Source organism: Ovis canadensis, chromosome 21, assembly GCF_042477335.2.
Source record: "Ovis canadensis isolate MfBH-ARS-UI-01 breed Bighorn chromosome 21, ARS-UI_OviCan_v2, whole genome shotgun sequence".
NCBI classification, from domain to species: Eukaryota; Metazoa; Chordata; class Mammalia; order Artiodactyla; family Bovidae; genus Ovis; species Ovis canadensis.
The window spans coordinates 45,369,629-45,393,606 of NC_091265.1; the positions used below are offsets into that span (position 1 = coordinate 45,369,629).

The window sequence follows — 23,978 nt, forward strand, 5'->3', positions numbered from 1 at the left end:
AATTGGGTCCTTGCCATCTATTAGGAACTCTTCTGGGAACTTAATATGAATTGTTTCAATTAATCCTTCAAAATATCTGTGTCATAGAGGTACTGTTATTATGCCCATTTTGCAGGTGCTCGAACTGAGGCTCAGATAAGTTAAATAAATTATCCGCAGTTAGCCAATAACTATCAGAGCCATCGTTTTAACTGAAAGCCCATCTAGATCCAGAGCCGGAGAGCTACCAGAGTCGGGGGACCGCCTTACTGTTCACTAGCCACTTTTCAAGAGTTTACAGGCGTAGGGCTTGGGGGCCAAAGAAGGAAGCCCCATGCCTGCCCATGAGAAGGTAGGAGACAGGTGTAATTACAGGGAATGACTAGGATACGCGGCAGGAAGTGTGGGGTGACGAGCACTTCTCGGTGCTCAGGGCACACGGGGTAATTGCCCTCCTCCAGGGCCCCTCTGGACACACGGCTGTATGATAGCACTGACGTAGGCTTGGGAGGGGCCCCCCAGACCTCTTCCTCCTCTGTTTACTGTAACCCACCTCATCTACCCTGCTACTCAGGATAGGCTCCCCGGGAGTCACCCTAGGTCCTTCCCCTACCCGACCCGTACCAACCCCCAGTCAGCTCTAACCGTTCTTCCCAGCAGTTATTTGGAGCCTGTTTACCGTGCCCCCCCCCCCCCCACCCCCCGGCCCCAAGGCTTCCCTGATGGTTAAGCGGTAAAGAATCCTCCTGCAAGGAAAGAGAGGCAGGAGACTCAGGTTCCACCTCTGGGTGAAGAAGATCCCCTGGAGGAGGAAATGGCAACTCACTCCAGCAGTCTTGCCTGGGAAATTCCACAGACAGAGGAGCCTGGTGGGCTGCAGTCTGTGGGGGCAGCAAAGAGTTGGACATGACTGAGCACACACAGTTTATTGTGACTGGGAGCACAACAGAGAACATCCCCAGGAAAGCAGAGTTTCACCCTCCCAGGTGATCAGGCTTGATTAAAACCCCATTCTCACTGCCCTGGATCACAGCAGATAAGGGTGTGCCAAGTGGGGTGAGAGAAAGGAAGTGAACAGAAATATTTCAAGGCCACTGGTCCAAGAGAACCTTAAGGCTCTAGCTGATGGAGGCGTATACACAGACAGCCACCAAGGAGGCCAAAAGGTGAAGGGGTCCCTATCTAGGACATGGAGATGATTCCAGAACAGGAGTGCAAGGGGCAAACAGTGTTGTGTAGTAAGGAATTTGCCTGTCTTTTGTCCCTGCCTCCTGGGAGGAAGCCTCTAAATCTTTGGAATGATAGGAGTGTCTTTGTTACTTAGGGATGGGTCCTGACAGTTTGTATAACCCCTGGGGAGTGTCAGGGTGCAGGCCTGTCAATGGTATGTCAATAGACCAATCATGTGATTAGAGATGGAGAGTTGGACTGAGTTCAATAACCAGTGATCTAATCAATCTTGCTGATATGATGAAACTCCAATAAAGACTCCAGGCATTGAAGCTTATGTGACCTTTGTGGTTGGCACCCTCTGTGCACCTGGACTGCGGTAGTCCTGAATCCCCAGGGAGGGGCCAGGGTAGCTTCGTGTCTGGGACCCTCGCAGACCTCCACCCCATGAGTCTCCTCTTTTATTGCCATTAGAAAAACTGCAATAGCAAGCAGAGCTGAGTTTTGAAAGTTGTTCTAGAGGATTATCAAGCCTGAGAAGGTAATGGAAACCCCTGACTTTGCAGCTATCTGGTGATGGGGTTGAGGAGATGCTACCCCCAAACCTGGCACCTCGAAAAATTTTTTAAAAACACTATCTTTAAAAAATTTTTTTAATTAACATTTTTAGATGCACTGAGTTTTGGTTGCTGTGCGAGGGTTTTCTCTAGTTGTGGCGAGGCAGGGCCCTTCTCTGGTTGTGATGTGAGGGCTTCTCATTGCGGTGGCTTCTCTTGCTGCAGAGGACACACACAGTGACCTCATCTGTGCTTCTAAAGTTAAGTCCATGGTGCAGGGTAACAGTATTACGTAAACAGAAAAGTGGGTTTAGAAAGTTGTTTTCAACAGAGAAAGAGTATCTAATGGGGTCCCTCCCCAACTCTGCCATCATTCCGAGTTTTCTCAGCTCAGGCAAGGTAACATGAGGTGTATTTGTTTGCAAGATGTACTGTTACAAAAAACCAGACAGGAGCAAGCCGGACCACTAAGAGGAGCGGTTAAATTCATTTTCCTCCAAGTGGTGCTTGGCTCAGCCGCCTGAGACCCAAGGACAGGCTTGCTTCTGAAACAACGAAGATTCGAGAAATGGCAGCTCCTTCACAACACTAACTACAGTGTTTACAGACTAACCAAAGCCATCCCCTGGTCTAGAAAGGACAAATGCTGCTGCTGCTAAGTCACTTCATTCGTGTCCGACTCTGTGTGACCCCATAGACGGACAGATGCTACGCGAAGCTAAAACGTCAACCACTGATGCAGAACTCTCAAGATGGCCCTTTCCCAAACATCTACACTAGTCTTTAAACAGAGATTGCAAACAGACAGCCTGCCGATGAAACCCAACCTGCAAATATGATCTGCTAGCCTATCCAGCTGGAGAAGGCGCTGGCCCCCCGCCCCAGCGCTCTTGCCTGGACAATCCCATGGGCGGAGGAGCCTGGTGGGCTGCAGTCCACGGGGTCGCGAAGAGTCGGACACGACCGAGCGACTTCCCTTTCACTTTTCACCTTCATGCACTAGAGAAGGAAATGGCAACCCACTCCAGTGTTCTTGCCTGGAGAGTCCCAGGGACAGGGGAGCCTTCCGTCTATGGGGTTGCACAGAGTCGGACACAACTGAAGCAACTTAGCAGCAGCAGTCTATCCAAGCTAACAAAATCCTGACTTAGCTAGTGAGATGCTGGCTGATTTCACATGAATGGCTGGGTTTCCTCACTCTGAAAAAAGTTATGAAATCTGTTCCCCCGGAGTGACATTCAGCTGGAGCTAACTGCTGCCCTCTTTAGGTATATGGGTGCTCCCATCACGGCCTAACACCCTGCCTGCTCTACTTGCTTTTGTTACCTGCCCGTCGTTTACACCCGCTTTTCTTGCTCACTGAACACCCCTTCACAGGCTCCACGATCACTCGCACAGCAAGGCTCCTGGGCTGAGCCAGGTGAGAATCCTTGACCACTGTCTACAGAATCTGCAACTGATCCATCAACAGATGAATGGATAAAGATGTGTACATATATACAATATTACACATAAAAATGAAAGAAACTGGGTTATTTGTAATGATGTGGATGGACCTAGAGACTGCCATACAGAATGAAATCAGAAAGAGGAAAACAAATATTGTGTATTAATGCCTATAGATAGAAGCTAGAAAAATGGCACAGCTGATCCTATTTGCCCGGCAGGAATGGAGATGAAGATGTAGAGGGTGGACATGTAGAAATGGGGTGGGAAGGAGATAGTGGGACGAACTGGGAAGTAGCAATGACATCTGTACATTACCGTCTGGAAAATGTAGATGGCTAGCGGGAGGCAGTTGTGTAGCATGGGAAGCTCAGCTCGGCGCTCTGCGATGACCTGGAGGGGTGGGATGGGAGGGTGGGAGGCTCAAGAGGGAGGGGAGGTATGTATACACAGGGCTGATTCACTTGGTGGCACAGCAGAAACTAACACAACATTGTAAAGCGATCGAACTCCAATAATAATATTTTTAAAAATTTGGGACTGAACAAATCAAGCAGAAAGGCTTTGCTGAGCGGTCCTGTGACCTCCATGAGGACAGAAACTGCTCCTGAATCCCTCTCTGAACTAGATAACCATCACGTTCTCTCCAACCACAGGAACCGTCCTGATAGGTCAAGCGCTTCATTGCTAGGTAAAAACCATGCCGGATCAGCAGTCCCGGGCTTTCGCTCTCCTGATCCTGGACTCTTGTCGACTTGGAGGCAGGGAAGCTGCCTGCTGGTTTTCCCAGAGTGTGACCAGAGTGGTGGGAAACAGATGCTAGCCTCCAGTAAAAGCCTCGAAGCAGCGGTTTCTCCAACTCTTCACACCTGGCTCTTCTGGAGTCTGGCCCCGGTGAGAAGTCAGCAGAGTCCCTTAAACAAAGTGAAGAATTCAGGGCAGACTGCCCGACCGTCTTCACTGGGCTCCTGGCTGTGCGGCTTCATCACCCGCACTATGGTCCCGACTCGGCATCTTTAAGCCCAGACGGCGCAGGGAGTTGACAAAGTAGCGAGGAGGCCTGCAGAGCAAGGTGAGTTCTTCCTTCTGGGGCTGCAGGGCAGGCAGGGTCAGCTGGCAGGCATGCAGGTGCAGGGGCAGGTGGCGGGCCTTGGACTGCTGCAGCCCCAGCTTCTTCAGGATCCCGGCAGACAGTTTCTACACAAAGGAAAGAGCTCGTGAGAGCCGGGCCGGCGGCGCCTCTGACCAACAGCCAGGGGTAGAAGACTTCCACTTCCGGGCCCCATCACTGACCCCCCCCGGATGACAGTGAGGGACAGCCTGCTTCTGGACCATCTCTAGGAAGGGTTCAGAACCCATGTGACAGAAAACCCACCACACTGGGAAAGCGCTCTTTGGCCAGTTCTCTGCCTTTCCGAGAATGAGATGTAACAGTGAAAAACAAGTTTCCACCAAGGCTCTTTAGCAATAGCATGAAAGGCTGCTTTGAGCCTTCAGAAAGTCTCCTGTCTGCTTCTGAATTTCTCCCTAACCTAAAGAGCTAGCAGGAGGATTACTGTTGTTTAGTTGCTTAGTCGTATCAGACTCTTTGTGACCCCATGGACTGTAGCCTGCCAGGCTTCTCTGTCCATGGGATTCTCCGGGGAAGAATACTGGAGTGGGTGCCATGCTCTCCTCCAGCGGATCTTTCCGAACCAGAGACTGAACCCGTGACCCCCATGTCTGCATTGCAGGTGGATGCTTTACTGCTGAGCCACCAGGGAAGCCCAGCTGGCAGGGTGCTGTGTCTGAAAACCATTGACACGCCTTTGCTGCAACTGACTTTAGGGACTTAACAAGGGGAAGGCATAAGTTTTCTCCCTTATTCTGTTGCATCTTGGGTCAAAAAGATATTACCTGGGGGGCCAGCCTGTTCCAGTCTGAGTACTTGTGATCACCAAGGACTGGGCAATCCAACCCAAAAGACAGGTGAACGCGAAGCTGATGTTTTATTCCTTTAAAAAGGGAAAGGGAGGAAACTTGTGATTAGCTATAGAAACGATACCACTGGCAGCATATGCTTCTAATCATATTAAATCAAAGCACAGTAAAATTGGCAAAACCCCAACTACAATGAAGTGTAAAGGATAATATAACAAATGATGAGCTATTAGGAAATAATACCGTTAAGCCTCTAAGTACCCCTCCCCATCACAGTTCCCTTTCCACCACACATAACCACTCTGATCAACTAGAGGTCTATCGCTGCCATGCTTTTCGCTTTTTTAAAAAATAACTTTATCGTATAACATTAAATAGTACTGCTTGGCACATTTATTTTTATATTATGGCAAAATATACATAAAATTTGAACTTTTTTTAAAAACAGAATTTGAAAGTAGTTCATTAGGAATTCTCTTTTTTAAGGCTGCACAGCAGGGGATGCAGGACCTAAGTTCCCCAAGCGGCATGGAATCTGTGCTCCTGTAGTGGAAGCTCGAAGTCCTAACCACTGGACCGCCAGGGAAGCCCCAAGGTTTACCATTTTAACCCGTTTTAAGCGTTCAGTTCAGTGGCGTTAAGTACATTCACACTGCTCTGGAACCATCACCACTGTCCATCTCCAGAACCCTTTTGCCCCAAACTGAAACCCTGTCCCCATAAACCGTAACTCCCCTCCCCCTCCTCCCTCCAGCCCCTGCAACCGCCACTCTGCTATCCGTCTCTACGAACCTGACTCTAGGTATCTCACATAAGTGGAATCATACAGTGTGTGCCCTTTTGCGCTGGGCTTCTTTAATTTAGTGTAGTGTCTGTAAGGTTTGATCCAGCTGAAGCACGTGTCAGAACCTACTTCTTTTCTATGGCTGGGTAATATTTCACTGCATGAAGTACCACCATGTCTTTCCAATCATCTGCTGATGGACATGCGGGTTGTGTTCACCTTTTGGCTACTGTGTATAACGCCGCTATGAACAGCGGTGGACAGACGTCTTTTTGAGGAACCCGTTTGCAAATTTTTAAATAAACGTAAGCAAACTGTTCACATCCTTATGCTACTGTTTTTCACAATCCCATCCCCATGAGAGCTCCCAGCCTTGGATCAGCATCAGAAGCACACTCTGGTACAACCTCAGCACCTCAATACTGGGAGCTCAGAGGCAGGGCAGGGCCCAGCACGAGACCCTGTGTGAAGCCCTGAGGAGCCCCGCGGCTCTGCCACCCGCTACAGAACAGCACCCTCACCGGTAATAGGCTGGAGCTCCAGGAGGGCGGCGGACAGGCTGCTGCTCAGCACCTGGTACTGAGTCACTGCCAGCTGTGCGTTCCGGCTGCTCCGAACCCTCACCATCTTCCCGTCATCCACACGGTAGCTTGGGGACAGCGTCATCTGCAGCCAAAGAAATTGAGACGTGACTTCAAAGGACGAGCAGAAAACCCGTCCCTCCAGAGGGGCTCACCCACCCACCTTGTGGTGATGCTGCTGGCCCTGCGCCTCCTTCTCGATGATGGGGATGTCCACGACTCCCGCTTCAGGCACCGGGACGCGCACGGTGATGGCCCTGGGGGGACACACAAACCCTGCCTGAGCCGTAAAGATGAGGAAGTGCTCCTTGGTTATTTGGCTACTTAGAGGTTTCATGCTGGACTTTCTGCACTACAAGAGGAGAGTGAAAAAGTTGGCTTAAAGCTCAACATTCAGAAAACGAAGATCATGGCATCCTGTTCCATCACCTCATGGGAAATAGATGGGGAAACAGTGGAAACAGTGTCAGACTTTATTTTGGGGGGCTCCAAAATCACTGCAGATGGTAACTGCAGCCATGAAATTAAAAGGCACTTACTCCTTGGAAAAAAAGTTACGAGCAACCTAGATAGTATATTCAAAAGCAGAGACATTACTTTGCCGACTAAGGTCCATCTAGTCAAGGCTATGGTTTTTCCTGTGGTCATGTATGGATGTGAGAGTTGGACTGTGAAGAAGGCTGAGCACCAAAGAATTGATGCTTTTGAACTGCGGTGTTGGAGAAGACTCTTAAGAGTCCCTTGGACTGCAAGGAGATCCAACCAGTCCATTCTGAAGGAGATCAACCCCAGGATTTCTTTGGAAGGACTGATGCTAAAGCTGAAGCTCCAGTACTTTGGCCACCTCATGCGAAGATTTGACTCATTGGAAAAGACTCTGATGCTGGGAGGGATTGGGGGCAGGAGAAGAAGGGGACGACAGAGGATGAGATGGCTGGATGGCATCACTGACTCGATGGACATGAGTCTGAGTGAATTCCGGGAGTTGGTGATGGACAGGGAGGCCTGGCATGCTGCAATTCATGGGGTTGCAAAGAGTCAGACATGACTGAGCAACTGAACTGAACTGAACTGATAGCAAGTTCTGAGGGTCAGAGGGTCCCAAATAATCTCTTGGTATAGCGCTTAGCCTGACAGCTGTCACTATTCTTACAAACCTATCTTTTCTGCTACTAAAGTAAATATGCTGATTGCAGAATACTGTGGGGGGGGGGGTGGGAAACAGGAAAACAAACAAAAACAATTATATTAGTAACATGGTCTTTCATCCAGCCTTTAAAAGTGAGTATGGGCAGTTTCATTTTAAAGGGGGATAATATAGTTTTATATCATTTATATCTTTCTTTTTTAAAGGATAAAAGATGGTAAGTTCAAGTTGCATAGGAAAGAAATGAATAAATAAAATGAACTGAATGAAAAATTCATAGGACTGCTCCTGCTCTATTTGCCAGGTAGATAAAACACGGAGGAAATGTGCTCCAAAAGTCACAGGAACCCCAAACACAGTTCAGTAACTCACTCCCAACCTCTCTTGTTGGAGGTCTATCACACCGCAGACAGGTAGAAGACTCTGATTTGTCCTTACGTTTAAACCTCCTCCAGGTCAATCAGCCTAAAACAAAATTGCTGGCCCAGGAGTCAAAAGCCCTCTCAGATATAACATCTCACACTCTGGACACCCAGCTGCAGGTTGGTAGCAGCTCAGACTGCTATCTGATGCATTTTACCATACTTACACTGATTTATAACCACTAGATGACCCTTCCTAATGACCTAATGCTCCTGCTCAAAAACGTTCAGCCAATAAATATTCACTAAATGTAAACAGGCAATGATTTAGGTAGGCACTGGTTTTATATGGATGAATAAGACAAAAATCCCTACTGGTCAGACTTCTCTGGCCACCCAGTGGTTGAGACTCCATGCTTCCACTGCAGGGGGTCTGGGTTCAAACCCCGGTTGGGAAAATTCCCTAAGCCATGCTGTGTGCACCACATGCCCCAACCAAAAAAGAGGAAAAAAAAAAAAATCCCTGCTCTCAAAGAATCCCAAATCTAGTAAGAGAGGCTCAATAATTTACCTAAAGTCTCACATTGGTAAATAACACAGGTGAGAGCTGAACACAGATCTTTCTGAGCATTTAGCTACCATGCTAAACTTGCTCCATTACCTGTCATCTCTCATTGAGGTGATTCTTAAAACTTCATTCCTCATCAGAGTCATTTGTGGAGCTTTTTAAAGATACAGATACCTAAACCTCACACCCACCAGACTTATGAATCAGAACCTCTGTGGGTGGGTCTCAAGCATATAGATTTTTTTTAAGGTTCCCAAGATAGCAAAGCAACTTTAAAATCTATAATATAAAAAGGACTAACATCCAAAATATGAAAAGACCGCTCACCAATCAAAAAGAAAATAACCTTATAGAACACAGGCAAAAGAAAAGTCTGTTCACAGAAAGGAAAACTCAAACTGCTGATAAACACACATACACACACACACACACACACACACACAAAACCAGCCAACACCACCAGTTAACAGGGGAACAGAAAATAAAGTATATATATTTTTACCAACAGAGTGGCAAACCTTTTAAAAATGAATTGATCAGGCATAATGGGAAGTGGATACTCATCACTGCTAGTGGGAATAAAAACTGACATCATCATTTTGGTGGAGAAGGCAATGGCACCCCACTCCAGTACTCTTGCCTAGAAAATCCTATGGACGGAAGAACCTGGTAGGCTACGGTCCATGGGGTCGCTAAGAGTCAGACACGACTGAGCGACTTCACTTTCACTTTTCACTTTCATGCATTGGAGAAGGAAATGGCAACCCACTCCAGTGTTCTTGCCTGGAGAATCCCAGGGATGGGGGAGCCTGGTGGGCTGCCATCTATGGGGTCGCACAGAGTTGGACTTGACTGAAGTGACTTAGCAGCAGCAGCAGCATCACTTTGGAGAGCAACTTGGGTAGTAACTATTCAAATTTTATAAAGTGTGCACCCTTCAACCCAGTAATTCCATTTCTGGGCATTTGTCCTAAGGATATACTCACATATTCTTTGCAAGAGGCTTTGAAAAATTGAAAACTGCCTAAACATCAATAAGGAAGTTATGATATATCTACACAACGAATACATACAATAAAGCCATTGACGAGGAGACAGCTCTAACTGTGCAACACAGAAGGCCCTCCAAGATATACTGTCCAAGTGAAAAACTTCTACTGCTAAGTCGCTTCAGTTGTGTCCGACTCTGTGCAACCCCATAGACGGCAGCCCATCAGGCTCCGCCGTCCCTGGGATTCTCCAGGCAAGAACACTGGAGTGGGTTGCCATTTCCTTCTCCAATGCATGAAAGGAAAAGTGAAAGTGAAGTCGCTCAGTCGTGTCCGATTCTTAGCGACCCCATGGACTGCAGCTCACCAGGCTCCTCCGTCCATGGGATTTTCCAGGCGAGAGTACTGGAGTAGGGTGCCATTGCCTTCTCCCTCCAAGTGAAAAAAGCAGGTTGCAAAGCAATGCAAAATACGCTGCCATACAATCATCTGCTTATACATATCCCACATAACTCTACAAGTTTACACAAGACACTAGCAACAGCAACTGCTTCAGAAACAGGAAACTGAGTAGATGGGGGATAGGAGTGGTTTCATTTTTGCTCATGTACCTTTCTTCTATAAAAAAAACTAAGGTTGGCAAAATTGAAAAAGACACATATATCCCACTGTTCATTGCAGCACTATTTACAACAGCTAGAACATGGAAGCAACCAAGATGTCCATTGAGAGATGAATGGATAAAGAAGTTGTGGTACACATACACAATGGAATGCTACTCAGCTATAAAAAGGAATGCCTTTGAGTCAGTTCTAATGAGGTGGATGAACCTAGAGCCTATTATACAGAGTGAAGTAAGTCAGAAAGGGAAAGATAAATATCACACACTAACACATATATACAGAATCTAAGAAGATGGTACCGAAGCATTTATTTGCAGGACAGCAATGGAGAAACAGACAGAGAATAGATTTATGGACATGGGGAGAGGGGAGGAGAGGGTGAGATGTATGGAGAGAGTAACATGGAAACTGACATTACCATATGTAAAACAGATAGCCAATGGGAATTTGCTGTATGTCTCAGGAAACTCAAACAGGGGGTCTGTATCAACCTAGAGGGGTGGGATGGAGAGGGAGATGGGAGGGAGGTTCAGGAGGGAGGGGGTATATACCTATGGCTGATTCATGTTGAGCTTTGACAGAAAACAACAAAATTCTGTAAAGCAATTATCCTTCAATTAAAAAAATAAATTACATTTATTAAAAAAAAAACTAAGATTGGGACTTCTCTGGTGGTCCAATGGCGGGGGCCTGGGTTCGATCCCTCGTCAGGGAATTAGATCCCACATGCCACAGTTCAGAGTTCCTATGCTGCAACTGAAGATTCCACATGCCAGAGTGAAGATCAAAGATCCAGCACACTGCAGTTAAGACCCAGCACAGCCAAATAAACAAAAACTGAGGTGAGTCTATATGCACCAACGTGAGTTACACGTCTACAGACGAAGAGTTAAGTCGGAAAAGTACAGTGTACACTGTACAATGTCACACATGCACACACACAGTATACATATCAGTGTGCTCAGTCACTCCATCGTGTCCTGCTCTTTGCAACCCTGTGGACTGTAGCCCACCAGGCTCCTCTGTCCATGGGATTTCCTAGGCAAGAATACTAGAGTGGGTTGCTATGCCCTCCTCCAGCGGATCTTCCCAACTCAGGGACTGAACCTGCATCAGACACGTATGTAAATAGGATGAGTAAGCTCCACAGGAATAAAAACCAAACTACCCCAAGGGAAGGAACGAGAATAACAGAGATAATAATGAGATAATAATAGAGATAATAATAATGAGAGAATTCTCCAGGACTTTTTTTTTTTTGCTTTATCCATGCTGTCTGACATTTTACCACAACAATAAATCATATTACTTGCATAATTAATTTTTAATACTTTTTATGTACAGCCATAATTAGGAACCACTATACTATCAGACTCTAATAGTCTAAGCACTAAATCTATTTCCTATAATTTTTATATCTCCAGAGATCCTAAGACAGTGCCATCTGTCACCAGGGATTCCTGATGTAAGAAGAGCTGCAGAAATGAAAGAGGGCCTACACCACCTCGCCCGCTATCGACAGGTTTCATACCAGTACTTCTTTGTCACCTGACGGGTTCTAAACAGCTCTTGGACTTGATGTGCCACTTCTTTTTCCCAAGCCAACACCATCACACCTGTGGTTTCCTTGTCCAGCCGATGGCACAGGTGCAGTGGCTTTGCCTTGGGGCCGTGAAGTATCTTTGCCAGGACAGGCAGTACATCACTGATGCAGAGCTTGACCCCAGGGCCACCTGAGAAGGAAAGAGCCAGAGACCTGAGTGGCCAGGGAAAGATCCCATCAAAGACCTCGACTTGGGAAAAGCAGATTACTGGATTAACAGCAGATGCTCTTGAGGGCAGTAAAACTGAAGTGTGGTCCAGGGACTAGCAACATGTCAGTACGCCCAGGGAACCTGCTAGAAAGGAATCTCAGGCCCCCAACCCAGATAATGAATCAAACTCTGCATTTTAACAAAACGCCCAAGTGACTTATATGCATAATAAACTTTAAGAAACAAGATCCCAAGGTATGTGGCTTTCTCCTCAGACATAAACAATTTTTTAAAGGTATTTATGTACTCAAACTAAAATTAGCAACCAAAATGAGGAGGTCTGATATTTCACTATATAAACACAGGCTTGAGAATCTGCCAAGTAAACCCTAGTGAGAAATGCAAGAACATAAGGCCCTCCTGAGGCATTACCGAGGAGTTGAAAGATGGGCATTCCTGGGTTCCATTCTATGGAGCCTCCTAACTAGCCATTGACCTTCGACAGATTACTTACCCTTTTCAACTTTTAGTTTTCTTATCTACAAAATGTGAATATCAGGATAATTATTTCTTGGGGAATGAAAAGGAAAGAAACTTAATGGAAGGATCAAGAGAAAAAAATACACACAAAGCACTAGGCAATGTCTAACTTAATTCCTTGTTTTCATGTACAACCATCTCTGTATCTCCCCCCAAAGCATTTGTACGTCTAGCTAAAACATGCCTTTCCCTCCAGCAAAACCCTTTCCACAAATGCATTTTTTCTATCAATCTTTCCTGACTCACTCCAGCTATCTCTGAAAATAAAAAACATCAGGGTCGAGGTGTCCATTAGGGTCAAGGTGCTCTGGGGTTTTGCTAGTTATACACCAACACATGTTATGTCCTTTTTCCCAATTTTGATGGAAAATAATTTGAACACAGGAACTACACAGCCTTGGTCCTCTATAGCAACCCCTGGTGGAGGCTGGCACACAGCAAATTCCATACTGCTGGCTGCCAGATGCTTGGAAGATGGGGACCATCTTATTTATCTCTGTGTCCTCTCTGGTGTCTTACATACGTTAGTATCCTTCAGTTCAGTTCAGTCACTCAGTCGTGTCTGACTCTTTGTGACCCCATGAATCGCAGCACGCCAGGCCTCCCTGTCCATCACTAACTCCCGGAGTTCACTCAGATTCACGTCCATCGAGTCAGTGATGCCATCCAGCCATCTCATCCTCTGTCATCCCCTTCTCCTCCTGCCCCCAGTCCCTCCTAGCATCAAAGTATTTTCCAATGAGTCAACTCTTCGCATGAGGTGGCCAAAGTACTGGAGTTTCATTACAAAAGTTTAATTACTCTGAAAGCAAAGCTTCAGGAAGACTCGGGAGTAATGTCAGAGTTGCCCTTCCTTGTAACAGAAAGCAGCAGCGCCCCTCCCGCTTCCCCGCCACGTGCTCCTCACCATGCACAGGGAGACCGTAGGGCTTATTGATGACCACAAGGTCCTTGTCCTGATGGACAATTCCCCGGCTCAGCGCCTTAGCCAGCACGTTGGGGTGGACGCGCTGCAGCTGCTCTGTAAACCGCACTAGTTCTCGCACTCTCCGCTGAACAGGGTTTGTGGGCGCCTAGGGGAAGAGAAGGAGAGACGGGCAATGTCCGGTGAGGAGGTCTTTCACTAAATCTGGGTGAGAATTTGGGAAGGGAATGCCTGTATCTCTGCACTAGACGAGCGCCTTCCTCGAGTAATTTGAGAGCAGGGGTGCGTGTCTGTCCCACTGGTCCCCAAGTAGGGCTTAAGGCTGGGGTCGGCAGGAGCCAAAGACCCAGCCCACAGGCAGATCTCGCACCTTGCTTAGCTGTCCCCTTCGCTTTCTCCCAGTTCTCCCACCACAAGCCCTCGACATTTACCTGACAGGTGTCAGAGGACCCGCCTACTTCCCTCCCTCACCCCAGTGAGCGCACTGCCTCTTGGGAGTTGTGGTCTTTCTGGACTCACCGGCTCCTTCGTCTTTTGTTGCTGTTTCTGGGCCCGGAGTCTCTCTGCTAATCGCTGAGCATCCAGGGGCCGAGAGGCAGCAGCAGCAGCAGCGGAACAAAGTGGTTTTGAGTAGAGGGTGAAAAGACTTCCGAGACACTGCCCGGAGCCCCGGACCCAGAGGCCGGGCGCGCTGCAGCCGGGCGCCGCCATCTTGCCGAGAAGGGAGGGGCGAGGCAAGGCCACGCCCACAGGAGAGCAACGAAAGGACGGGAGGGCGGGCCCTGCGAGTCACGTGGGCATGGCGGGGCGGGGCCCGGGGCGCATCACGTCGGGGCGGTGCGCGCTGAGTGCGGCTGCGCCGGCCGGTAGCTGCAGCTGGAGCGGTGGCGTTTGGAGGAGACGCGGTGAGTGTGTGCGAAAGCCGGGTTGGGACTGCGGAATGCCGGTGCCTCAAAGCTTTAACGTTTCTGCGGACCCAGGGTTTCCGTTCTCGGAGATCCCTGTCTCGGGAAACCGTTTCTCCCTTTGAGAGATGACCCCACTCAAAACCACCTCCCCGCCCCCGCGCCTGGTAGAAGAGATGCCCCGTGAATGCTCGCCCCAGAGCGGTCTTGAGGCGCCCACCCTGTCCCTCTTGCCCCGAGGGACGCCTCCCGTCTTTTCTCCTTTCCTTATGGCTCGACCTTCGGAGATGCGGGATCAGTGAAACCTCTCCACCCCTCACCTCCTGACTCCCAACCTCTTTGTTTCACGTTGTAACTAGTCCTCTCCCAGGGGTGATGGGGAGCCCCTTCCGTTACCCAGGGGCCTATATTTCCTTCCTGGCGAGCACCTTGAGTTTCTTCTGCCGTCTTCAAGAATTCATTTCTTGGAGTCTCCTCCTTCAACTCCCGCCCCCCCCCCCCCCCCCCCCCGCCGCGGCTTCCAAAGAGAAGACAAAGTACAGAGCAGGAACCTTCCCTTCCCATTTCTCCTTCCTTCATTTCCTCCTCCGCCGTTTGCAGTCTCTCCAGACCCTCCCTTTCTCTTACAAAGTGCAGCGTTGGGACCCGCATGCCCATACTGCTTACGACTTAACGAAGTCAAGACTTTTTGACTTCACTGAGGGGTGGCAGGGAAGAGGAACGTCTAGTTGGGATAGTAACACTATAAAAGTAGCTTGGGACACACCTGCCATTTGTTAAGGATGATGCTCGAGCCTTAAAGGGATGTCAGAAAGCGAATGGGTCTGCGCTGACGATAGAGGAAACAGTTACTGCTGAGCATGAAGGTTGCCAGACGAGTTAGTGAAACTAGCCTTGTGCTCTGCCCCCCTAAAAAGGATTGGCATGAAACAGAGTTGAACAGGTAAGTGGAGCTAACCTGTAGAAGAACTTTAACCTGAAGAAGAGTTTGATCTAGATGTGAGTCTGTGATCTAAGGAGTCTGAAGCTTCTGGAGCAGGAGGGAGACTCCTTGAAAGGTAGAAATGAATCTGACAGTTGAACGCAGGACATTTTGAAAAGGAGGGGGCTTTGAGAGCAGGGAAATCGGCTAGGATGCTGCAAACTAGGTGGGCAGTAGTAAGGCTGTGCTTGGTTCAGTGATCTTCTTCCCTACACCATACTGTTCTTTGAGTTTAAATTGATTTTTGAGTTGTGCAGGTCAAGATGTATCAGTTGGCAGCTGCTGTTGAACAGTGAGTGCCTTAAGGATTCATTCATTCATTTTTTTTTTTTTTAAATCCCCTTATCTGGTGCAGAGTAAACTCACAAATATCCCTGGACTGGGTGAGGTGCGTTGTAGGCTTGTATTAGGTGTGTCTGAACATTTTGAATCATCTGATTTCTGTCCATTTTTTTATCTAAAGAGTGGAGGAAGGAGTAGATATATTTGTAAAGAGGGGGAAAGAAAGCCTGTGTGTGTTTCTGTAATGAGAAGTAATGGTTATAAATGTGAAGAATTTCAAGGGAGACTGGGGAAACAGCCTCTGTCTCTCCTACTGTTTTTCCTCCGCAGATTCACAGGAAAGACACAGATGCGTAGAAGTTGAGAATTACCACCTTTTACTGATAATGCCCCAGACCCAGTTTCTAATTTCAGTAAACAGTCCCACATTATACATTTTGTAGGTACCTGAAGCCTCCTTTCCAGGGACTCTAAAATTTGGACTTCAGGACTTAAAGTTTGTGTCCTTACGTTAATTACAAGCCTGTTTTAGGTGAAGGACTTTTATGGTTTTGTGTCGGGGCCGGGGAACCTACTTCTGCCTTAACCTGTCCTTAGTAGTGTTCAAAAAGTGACTGCAGAATTTTCTTTGTGGCAGGAAACAAAATGAAGAACCTACTCAGATGTCATTGTCAGTGACTCAGACCTTGTGTTCTTGGGTTTCACCTTAACCCGAGGCATACACTATAGTGCCTAGGAATAAAAACACTGGTCCCCCCCCTTTTTTTTTTTTCGTGGAGAAGGAACTTTGAGATTTTTCTTGTTGAAACTTTGTGAGAGAAATTTGAAGAGTTTTGTTTGCTTGATATCACAGTACAGCTTTAGTCAATATGGATACAGAAGTTTGTTTCCTTAATGTTTATCCTGTGAGTCTAGGCACTTGCTGGTTATTGAAATAAAGTTGCTCTCAGTACACAAGAATTTATGCAGACCCCAGTGTTCGTCGCAGTACTGTTTATAATAGCCAGGACATGGAAGCAACCTAGATGTCCATCAGCAGATGAATGGATAAGAAAGCTGTGGTACATATACACAGTGGAGTATTACTCAGCCATTAAAAAAATACATTTGAATCAGTTCTAATGAGGTGGATGAAACTGGAGCCTATTATACACAGTGAAGTAAGCCAGAAAGAAAAACACCAATACAGTATACTAACGCATATATATGGGATTTAGAAAGATGGTAACGATAACCCTGTATGCGAGACAGCAAAAGAGACACAGATGTATAGGATAGTCTTCTGGACTCTGTGGGAGAGGGCAAGGGTGGGTTGATTTGGGAGAATGGCATTGAAACGTGTATAATATCATATAAGAAACGAATCGCCAGTCCAGGTTCGATGCATGATACAGGATGCTTGGGGCTGGTGCACTGGGATGACCCAGAGGGATGGTATGGGGAGGGAGGTGGGAGGGGGGTTCAGGATTGGGAACATGTGTACATCCGTGGTGGATTCATGTTGATGTATGGCAAAACCAATACAATATTATAAAGTAATTAGCCTCCAATTAAAGTAAATAAATTTATATTAAAAAAAAGAATTTATGCAGAGATACATATTATCTTTTTCCTCTTCCTCATTCAGTTGATCCTGTCTTGGTAGCTGATTTTTCTGCTTCTCCACCAATCTCATATTTTCTCTTTTTGGTTGAGGCCTCTTTTGTCTGGACTGTTTTCTCAGTACTAGGAGGGGAATTTTATTAGTGATGTCTTCATTCTTACAGAGCACAAACATGGCTTCTATACATAGATCTTGATATACTTATCATATGTGTCTCTCCCATAACTATATAAAGAAGACCATGATAGTTTGCTTTTAAAAATATTTTCTATCCTGTGCAAGAATGACAAAGCCTTCTTTTTAATTCATAAACAGGAACTGACTAATAAAGGGAATTGTGTTTAAATTTCACAAATTTAAGATTAATTAGTGGCATGAGGTTAACTTCTGGTTCCTTGACAGTGGTTTGCTGGTTGCAGATTAACCAGCGATTCAGTTTCCCTGCAAAGCAGGAAGTACTTGGAGATTGTTTTATGGTTTTAGAGAGATTCAAAGAGGCAATTAGCAAGAGGTCTCTGGAGGTGTCCTGGGAAGTGCAGTTGTTGGCAGCTGGGAACTGGCCCCAGTTGAGCTGCTTGTGAACTTGAGTAATTTGGGCTTCAGTTTATTGTCTTTTCAGAGTTCCCTGGTGGTCCAGTGGTTAAGACTCCACACTTCCAATGCAGGGGTGCAGGTTTGATCCCTGGTCAGGGAACTAAGATCCCCTGTGCTATGAGGTGCAATGAAAAATTTAATAATAAAAGAAGATCCTTATCAGCTCTAAGCTCCTACTCTATGAAGACTTACCATCCACTGACACTTAAGTATGTCTCTTTCTTATCAAGTGGAATTTATGTCAGACTTACCTTGAATACGTTTAGCATTGGCACAGGGATTCAGGATTTTGCTCCTGTTCCCACAGTTTAACCTTACACCCCTGAGCTGACATTTATGTTCGGAGGTTTGCTTCATTGAATGCTGCTGGAATACACCTTGAGATTTCACGGGTGGGGTGTGGGAGGGAGTGCAGATAGGAAAAAAAAAACCCAGAAACAATGGTATTGACCTATAACACGGTGTGTGCTTTTTTCTGTGCCAACATTTCAAAAAGAAATTACGATGTACCATTGCCCCTTGTTACACGTTTATTCAGCTTTTGTTCAATGGTCAGGACAGTTTGAGCTTAAGCCACTACTTCCCAAACTTTATTTTCATACTGTGACATGTGGAAATTACTGTTGTGTCACTGAGGAAGAAGACAGCTGTCCCGGGAGCTGTGGCTGTCCTGTCCCCCGCTGGCCATACACAGGCGAGGAGGAGCTCTCTGTGCTAAGGTCCATGCAGAGGGCAGCCTTACACGTTCAAGGTCTTTGTCCCAAACTCTGCCTAACTCTCAAGAGTAACAGTATCACTAGTTAGTTTTGTTCTGCTTTTAAACCAAAGCATGTTATATATTATCCCTTGAATCATCGCCCATTTTTACCTGACCATATCTGTTTTGGGGGTTTCCATTCTCTTTACTATTATTATTATGTAAGATTCAGTTGTACAGCACTATAATTCAACGTGTGTACCACACTACCAGGTGATGACTGCCATCAATCTGGGTGACCATTGTTATTTTTGTTAAATCTCTCTGTAATCTGTTCTGCGTTTGTGTGCCTTTGTGCTCTTGGCCCGTTTAAAGACCATATTTGGGGACTTCCCTGGTGGTCCAGTGGCTAAGGCTCTGTGCTCCTAATGCGGGGGCCTGGGGTTCTGGCCCTGGTTGGGGAACTAGATCCCACATGCTTCAGCTAAAGATCTTGCTTGTTGCCATGAAGATCGAAGATCCCACATGCTTCAAATAAGACTTAGCACAGCCAAATAGATACTAAATATTAAAAAAAAAAGACCGTACTTGTCCTCAGAAAGTGGCCCATTTTAAAGTGTATGAATGGGTAGTTAACTGATTAAGAGGTGGGAAATCCTTTTGTCATGATACTTTAACCTCATTAAATTATGGGTGGACTTGCTCTGGCTCTTTTGAGAAAATAGGGAATTTCTTTAAGTAGCTTATTTTATGTTTTCCATTATAAAAGTATTATAGAAAATTGAAAATAAAAAAGTAGAAGGAAAATCATTCATATTTCTGTTTTCCAAATAGTGTTAATATCATGAGTTTTGTTGCCTTTTAAAAAAAATCACGCATTCTTTCGTAATCGTAGAAATTTTCAAACATTTGCATGATAGAAAAAAACTAATAAACCTCATGTACCCATCACTAGCTTCTCAAGCCAACCAGCACCAGGCCGGTCTTGTTCTCCATCCCACCGTTAACTCCCAGATGGTTTTGAATTAGATCCCAGAAATAATCATTTCGTCTGTAAACACTTGGGTATGTATCCGTGAAAGATAAGGACTAGTTTTCAACATAAGCACAGTACTGTGATCACACCTTAAAAAATACGTTCCTGGGTATTACTGAGCAACCGGTCAGTGCACAGATTTTCCAGTTGGTTTCACTTCCTAACAGTTCATTTGTTTGAATCATCTGGATTCAAGAAGGGTCCACCCATCCTGTGTACACTTTTAATTAGAAGACTAAAACCATATGGGCATTCAGAAGAGATAATGTAAACTGTCCACCTTGCGGATGCTAAGAGCTTACACTTTGAGTCAGACAGACTGGGTTTCAGACCAGCTCTGCTGCTTGCTAGCTGTGTAGCCGTGTGCAAAGTTACTTAAGCTCTCTCACTTTAGTTTCTTCATCCTGTCAAATGGAATTAATCTGTGCCCTAGGACCGCCGTGAGGATTGAGTGAGTCAGTGCAGGTTGAAGCACAGTAGAGCCCAACACAGAGTTAGTAATAAAGGCTAGCGCTGTCCAGCACCTCGTACAGCACCGGGTGCATAGACTTGTGGAATAAAAATAGAGTAGGAGTCAAGAGCCGAGGAATTTGGTCTAATTCTGCCATTTAGGGGAATCACTTCAAAGTTTTGGACCCTAAATTTCTCATTAGGAAAGGGGACGGAGTGAACAACAAGATGATCACTGACATTCCAGAACTTGCAGGAAACGAGGCAGGTGTGATATTCCAGAAACAACATGAGCTTCTAAAACAGACTGGGGTTTGCATCTTGCACTTTATTTACAAGCATTTAATCTCAACCTCAGTTTCATCATATGTGCAATGGAATTAATGATACTTAGTAAAATTGTTGTGATGAGCAAGAAGATAAATATGTCTGGTTCCTAGTGTGTAGTGGGTACTCAGATTATTAGACAGCATTTTATGATTGTAAAACAGGAATGTTACATTGGAGCATTCAACATCTCAAGAACTGTGTGTTCTGTGGCATTTGTATAAATGAAGATGACCAAGTGTCTTATGGCAAAAGGAATATACACTGGAAGGATGAACCTGGAAACTGTGTTTCCAGTGCATGGATGATGGAAAATTAAGGGACTTTTCAATGCTGTTGATAAAAGCCAAAGGATATAAGGATCCCTGGAGAAATTCAGGAAGGTCTTTGCAACAGATGGTTACTTAAAGTTGAATAAACCTGTTTTCTGTTATCATTTAAAAATTTCACAGTGAGTCAAAAATGGCTTTTTAAATTGCAATATATGCAAGCATTATGTTAGTTTCAGGTGTGCTACATGGTGATTTGATGTTTGCATTTTTATGAAATCACCACAATAAGTCTAGTACCCATCTGTCCCCATACAAAGTTACTAGACTGCTATTGACCATATTCCTTATGCTGTATATTACATCCCTGGGCTTGATTCATTTTTGTTTTTGCTTGTTTAAATTGCATGTATCAGTGAAATCATATGGTATTTGTCTTTCTCTGATTTATTTCACTTAGCATAATATACCCTCTAGATGTTGTCAGAGGTGGCATGATTTCATTTTTGTTTGGGCTGAGTAATATTCCATTCACCTATGAGTGGACTCTTAGGTTGCTTCCATATTTTGGCTCTTGTAAATAATGCTGCAGTGAACATTGGTGCGCATGTTATCTTTTTGAATTCATGTTTTTGTTTCCTTTGGGTGAATACGCAGAAGTGAAATCTCTGGATTATTTGGCAATTCTATTTTTAGATTTTCGAGGAACTTCCATATAGTTTTCTGTAGTTTACAGTTCTACCAGCAATGCATGAAGGTCCCCTTTTCTCCACGTTCTCACCAGAATTTGTCATTTCTTGTCTTTTTGATACAGCCATTCTGAGAGGTACGAGATGGTATCCGTTGTGGTTAGTGATGTTGAGAATCTGATAGTTAGTGATGTTGAGAATCTTTTCATGTGCCTGTTGGCCACCTGTGTATCTTCTTGGAAGAACGTCTGTTCAGATCCTCTGTCCATTTTTTAGTCAGGTGGTTTTTTTGATGTTGTGTGAATTCTTTGTATATTTTGGGTATTAACCCTTATCTGATGTATTTCCAAATACAGTATCTTTTTAATTCTGATCGAAGCAAATACAGTATCTTCTCCCACTCAGTAGGCTGCCTTTTTGTTTTGTTGATAGTTTCTTCACTGTGCAAAGACGTTTTTAAGACTGATGTAGTCCCATTTGTTTATTTTGCTTTTGTTTCCCTTGCCGGAAGAGACAGATCCAAAAAAAATTGTTAAGATCAAGGTCAACGATCTGCCTGTGTTTTCTTCTAGAAGCTTTTGGTTTTGGATCTTACATTTCAGTCTTTAATCCATTTTGAGTTTGTTTTTGTCTGCAGTGTAAGAAAGTGGTTTGGTTTCAACCATTTGCTGGTTGCTGTCCCATTTTCTCAACACCATTTGTTGACAAGGATGTCTTTTCCCCATCGTGTATCCTTATCTTCTTTGCCATAGACTCATTGGCCGTATAAAAAAATGTAAAAAAAAAAGTCGATTGGATGTGTGTGTGTGTTTATTTATCTTTGACGTTTGGAACATGCTGCATTTGTCCTAATGATATTTTTGGTTTAATGAAAATGACTTACATTAGCTGTTAAAGGGAGAGTTGCACTGTTAACTGACTTAGAAAAGCAAATCAATTCTGAGTTGACTGATCCAGTGTCCTGGTCAGCATTTCCCCAACATGCTTGGGAAGAGTCCCCTGAGGTACCTGGAAGCCACAGCAGGTCACTCCTCCAGGAGTCTGGGCTCAGTGAGGGCTGGGTCGGGGCCCAGGGGTCGGTGTTGCGCCCTCACCCCTGCCCGGGGAGCACCCCTGTGTCTGTGCCTCTGCCCTGAATCCTCCGCCGCTGAGCCCAGTGCTCCTGCTCTGCCCGGCCTTCTGTAGCTTCACCTGTGCCTGGTTTTTCACTTGCCGGAGTTAATTTTTTTTCCGGATGCTCCAAGGTGTGAATCACGTTCTTATCAGCAACACCCTCTGTGTGCTCAGATGCATCCCTTCCATTTTTCCTATTGGAGCCTGCGGTCTTCTTCCTCCTCCCTTTACTGCTCCCTGTCAGTCTCATTCAGAAACGGACCTTTACTCTCCTCCTGGGCTGGCTCCATGGGGTTACTCCTCCTGGGCTCCTTCAAGGGATTACTGGCTCCATGACGTCACATGTCTTGGTTACGTCCTTACGTCCTAAGAAATATCTGAAGGACTTTATTTTGCCCACAAACTTGTTTGATAGTTTGGAAGTAGAGTCGAGTCCCAAGCTAGAAGTGCTTTTCTCTCAGAGTTTTGAAGGTGTCCTTATACTTCCCAGGGTCTGTAAGTGTTTTTGAGGTGTGGAGGTTCACACCCTTTCTGCATCCCCTTGTTCTGCTGGTTCGGTTTTTCTTTTCGCCTTCACTGGGAGTTTGAGGACAGTCCCTGCATTCCTGGTGGTCTGGAGTTCCATGATGGTGTATCCTGGTGTGGGTCTTTCCTCTTCTGCTATTCTTGGTCCACAGTGGATCCTTTTATTCTGAAAATTCATGTCGTGCAATCCTGGGACATTTTCTTCTATCATTTCTGTGATTTTTCTCCCCATCTTTTCTTTTCCTTTGATCCTTTTTCACACGTCCATTCTTGTCATATGGATACAGTAGCTCCAAAGAGGGCCCATCATAATTTTCTATAAAACACTAAGGTAAACAAAGGAAGAAAAATTGAAAACAAAACAAAACCATGAAGGGGACTTGCATATAAGAAAATGTATCCTGTAGAAGCAGGGGCAAGCTCCTAAGAATATTGTTTTTTGAATTGATAGCAGCATGAAACCAGGATGCTTTAACTTGCCCCAGAAGTTCCTCCTGAAAACTGCTTTTCTCCTTATAAACGAAAATACCCACAGCGTTCTCTCCAGGTGGGATCACTTGCTCTTTCTGCTTCGCTGTCCCTCTCGTATTCCCCAGGTGCCTACATGTGACCACTCCTTTTCTCAGAAAAGAAAGATGCTCCCCACCCCACCCCACTCCTGAGCAGTGTCCCCCTGGCACCCAGGCCGCCCAGCCCTCTGTTGTTGCTCCGTCTGACTCCTCGGTCTTGCATTGACCTCCTTCGCTTTTTATGAAAGTATGTTTCTAGGTCTTCCTAACCTGTTTTGCTCTCAGCTTTTTCCTCAATTATTTTCACTGGCTGCTTTTTAAGACTGATGCCACCGGCTCTGCAAAGCAGTGCTGTTCAGGCTGTTTCTTCTAAGTCAGCCTAGCCATTCTAGCTCCAGTGGCCCTTGTAGCAGATGATAGCCTCTTTCTGGAGCTTTCAGATTCTAGTTTCAGGTATAAACAGTGTTTTTATCTCTCAGTTCATTTGCAGATCAAAGAGAATATTTTTCAGTTAATTTTTATTAAGAGAAAAATATCCTGAAACGAATATCGGCTAATTTACGGTCCTAATGGAGTAGGACATAGCAACCCATTCCACTGTTCTTGCCTGGAAAATCCCATGGACAGAGGAGCCTGGTGGGTTACAGTCGAT

At 45.6% G+C, this 23,978-nt stretch overlaps 2 protein-coding genes across 3 annotated transcripts in view; one reads left to right on the top strand and one right to left on the bottom strand.

Moving 5' to 3' along the window:
- Positions 1-1,784: 1,784 nt before the first annotated feature.
- On the bottom strand, positions 1,785-14,130 carry RPUSD4 (RNA pseudouridine synthase D4). Its single transcript, XM_069565436.1, has 7 exons — positions 13,865-14,130; positions 13,328-13,493; positions 11,658-11,859; positions 6,601-6,694; positions 6,378-6,522; positions 5,049-5,146; positions 1,785-4,349 (listed from the first exon to the last, which is right to left on the bottom strand). Exons 1-7 carry the CDS (start codon positions 14,054-14,056, stop codon positions 4,110-4,112), a joined length of 1,137 nt encoding a protein of 378 aa, XP_069421537.1. The 5' UTR covers positions 14,057-14,130; the 3' UTR covers positions 1,785-4,109.
- Position 14,131: 1 nt separating this feature from the next.
- FAM118B (family with sequence similarity 118 member B) overlaps positions 14,132-23,978 on the top strand; it is a 47,893-nt gene continuing 38,046 nt past the window's right edge. For both annotated transcript variants that reach the window (XM_069565437.1, XM_069565438.1), the window contains exon 1: positions 14,132-14,250. The gene's annotated coding sequence lies outside the window, so the exon portion shown is untranslated. The remainder of the gene's footprint in view (positions 14,251-23,978) is intronic.